Genomic DNA, 3256 nt, shown 5'->3' with positions numbered 1-3256 from the left:
AAGGTGATAGATAACTTTGTGGATAAAGGCTGCAAACACACCAAAATGATTCTTTTTTTTCGACACAGCAGCGCCAACTTCTTTCTTTGTCATGGGTTAAGTTGCTGAATTACACGGACAGACCGATAAAACCGAAGAAAAGTAATCCTGGAAGAAGTGCTTTGATCGGCAGCTGAAGACGCCGATCTGCGGTGGTTTAGTTTTCTCGCTCACAGCTCGTTATCTTTGCGCCGTCTGTCAGATAAACACTTATTTTGATGCTACTTGTTAGCACAGGCTGCTAGTGCTAGCAAGAATTTTAAACTGTGTCAACGCCATTTGGGAGAGTTAGAAAGCGCAAAAGCGGCTATTATTTAGCTACTTTGAAAGCTAGTTTTGCTAGCAGTGGTATCCGTTGTTTACCTTCCAGGCTGTTCAGCCGAAGGGGATTTCTTTTAGTGGTTTTAGTTTCGTTAAGGATATTGCATAATGTGGCGGTAAGCTGTTGATGTAGCTTAATATCAGTCTGTTTAACACGCTTTTATCGCACACGACCGTCACTAACGTCTGAGGAGCCGTAGCTGTGTCCAACCATGGGAAGCAGCAGGATATACGTTAGCATCGGATATGCTACCTTTGGTACTCTGGTTGGACTTTCGGCTTTCTTGGTCTGGAACATCGCTTATAAGCAGCCATGGACCGCGGCCATGGGAGGCCTGTCAGGTATGTTCACACCTTGTATTTCTTTTATTATTTGCCCTTTTTACAGGATACTGGAGCATTTATTTCAGGCTTTCTAATCCTGATGCAGGCCTGCATAGTTAACCTCCATAATACCATCATTAAAGTGCTGAATGTGTTCCCTCGTCCCCTATTTATTCTCATTTAGGCACTGCAGTCTTTATAAAACGTCTTTTATTATTTGTTTGAGTGTACTTTTTTCTTCTATGTTAACTGGCTTAATGCTTTCCTGGGTCACACGTGTGCATGACTTTTTAGATCACTTGTTTTGTTTTACTTTTGCTAAGAGAATGCCACTCTGAGTGAATTTCACATGTCAACTAGACCTTCATGTTGGGTTTTTCATGCTGATAATGCCAATTGGCAGGTACAAAAATGATAACAATACATTGGTTGATTGTAAGTTTTAAAAATCTAACTGTCTTGATTTAGTCACTTGGATTTTCAAAAAGTTCTTACCATGTAGCCAACATGTCTGTGGTCTCTGGTCGACCACTTGTGATGCAGACAATGAAAAAGATCAAGTCTAGATTGGTTTTTTTCTGTCTAGTTTCTGTTACCTTTGATTAACGTGTGCACAGGCACTGATACATCTCTAATAATCTAATATCAACCAGCATGCACCAGTCATACACAGCATTAAAGTCACTATTGGGCAGGTTCTGCTTGTGGAGCCAAAACAGCTCTGACTTGTTGAGGCTTGGACGCTGTAACACGTCTGAAATTATCCTGAGGTGTTAGGCAGTAAGATGGTAGTAGCAGTCACTTTAAGTCCTATAATTGGACTTGTTTTTCCAGCACATCCCACATTAGCGCGATCAGATTGTGATCTGGGGGAATTCTGAGAATTCTTTGTCTTGTTCCTCCAACCATCCCAGAGGTTTTAGTCCACACACACATTAGTGTGCCTTGGATGCACATGACCCTCTTGCTTATTCAGCAGTGGTTAGGTTGCTCAATTGGCCTTCCTTGGACCACTTTTTGTAGGTACTAACCACTGCCTGTTGGTGCCACCGCACAAGGACCATCATTTTAAAGATTATCTGGTTGTCTAGCATCACTATTTGATCCTGGTCAAAGTTGCTTAGAGCTTTACATGTACTTATTTTTTCTGCTTCCAACACATAAATATTGAAGAACGGATTGCTTGCTTGCTGCCTGATATAACCCACCTATTGACAGATGCAACAGGTGGGGTATTGTAAAGAGATTATCAGTGTTATTCAGGTTTATGTCTGTGACTTTAACTGATAGGTGTTTATTTAGACCTAAAACATGTTTTTTTTAAAAAAATCCTATTATTGCTATTATGGAATAATGTTTATATTTTCAGGTTTTGTAGAGTTGTGTGGGGGAAATTTGAGAGTTAAGATATTGTCAAATATTTTCAGTAGACTCTGATGTTTTATAGATGAATTGCAGAAATAATTTGTAGTTGCAGTTCTATGTGTGTAGGACTTCTGAATGTGATGCTACATGTATTTAGATGTAGTCTTAAGGCTGTGTAGGACTTAAAATAATGTACTCAATAGAAATGTGTGTGTTTTTCTCTTAACAGGAGTTTTAGCACTCTGGGCTCTTGTGACACACATCATGTACCTGCAGGACTACTGGCGCACCTGGCTCAAAGGCCTCAAGTTCTTCATCGCTGTTGGTATCCTCTTCTCAGTTCTGGCTGTGGCTGCCTTCATCACCTTTCTAACTCTGGCCATCACGCAGGAGCAATGTAATGCTGTCTCCACTGTTCCTAGTTTATAATGGTTCATGTTTAATATAGCAGATGTTTACAAACTATTCAAATACTTTGACTCAGACTGTGTTGGATGCTTCTAATCCCAGTACTTTCTTTATTCTGTCCCACAGCTCTCGCTGATCCAAGGAGCCTCTACCTCTCCTGTGTATGGAGCTTCCTAACCTTCAAATGGGCTTTTCTCTTGGCCTTGTACTCAAACAGATACCGCCAGGAGTTTGCAGACATCAGCATCCTCAGTGATTTCTAGTCAGTACTGACTTTATACACTGCAGTGGACTTTAAAGGGTTTTAGGTGGCCAGCAGGAGCTGGTCAATGAGCTTTTGTAACAAAGAGGAGGAAAAGCAGACATGGCTAGATTAAACAGTCACCTGACTTTAACCACACAGAGTTACACTTGTTGCACTTGCTTAACAAGCTCTTCATTGGTATTGTAACCTGTTCTCCTACTTTCAAAGACCCACATATTCTTGTTGTGTAAAAAGTCATAAGTCAAAACCTCTGAAGACTGGAACTGCTTTTAAAGGAGTTGCTGAAGGCCATTTGCGAAGACATCAGCAGGCGGTTTTTCAGACTGATTTCATTTTTAAACAGTATGTAAAAGGAAATTCCCACTATGACAGGATTTTAATCCAGCGATTAGTTGTTTAAATGAAAGTGAAAATACTTCAAACCAAAACTCAAACTTTTTACCTGAAAACATTTAATAATAGTAGGTTGATAGTGTTTGTTGGGAGTGCTTGAATGTTTGCAACTAAATTAGCTTTTTAATAGTTGGAGAGCCA

At 40.1% G+C, this 3256-nt stretch overlaps 1 protein-coding gene across 1 annotated transcript; it reads left to right on the top strand.

Annotated features, from left to right (window-relative positions):
* Positions 1–215: 215 nt before the first annotated feature.
* slc48a1a (solute carrier family 48 member 1a) lies at positions 216–2852 on the top strand. The gene is made up of 3 exons (XM_008293465.1): positions 216–702; positions 2279–2446; positions 2584–2852. The coding sequence occupies exons 1-3, from the start codon at positions 573–575 to the stop codon at positions 2718–2720; spliced, it is 435 nt and encodes a 144-aa protein (XP_008291687.1). The 5' UTR covers positions 216–572; the 3' UTR covers positions 2721–2852.
* The last annotated feature ends 404 nt before the right edge of the window (positions 2853–3256 follow it).

This window comes from Stegastes partitus, unplaced genomic scaffold (genome assembly GCF_000690725.1).
Source record: "Stegastes partitus isolate 25-593 unplaced genomic scaffold, Stegastes_partitus-1.0.2 Scaffold20, whole genome shotgun sequence".
In the NCBI taxonomy this organism is placed as follows: Eukaryota; Metazoa; Chordata; class Actinopteri; family Pomacentridae; genus Stegastes; species Stegastes partitus.
The sequence above is the reverse complement of the archived record's forward strand: the minus strand, read 5'-3'. Positions and strand labels throughout refer to the sequence as shown.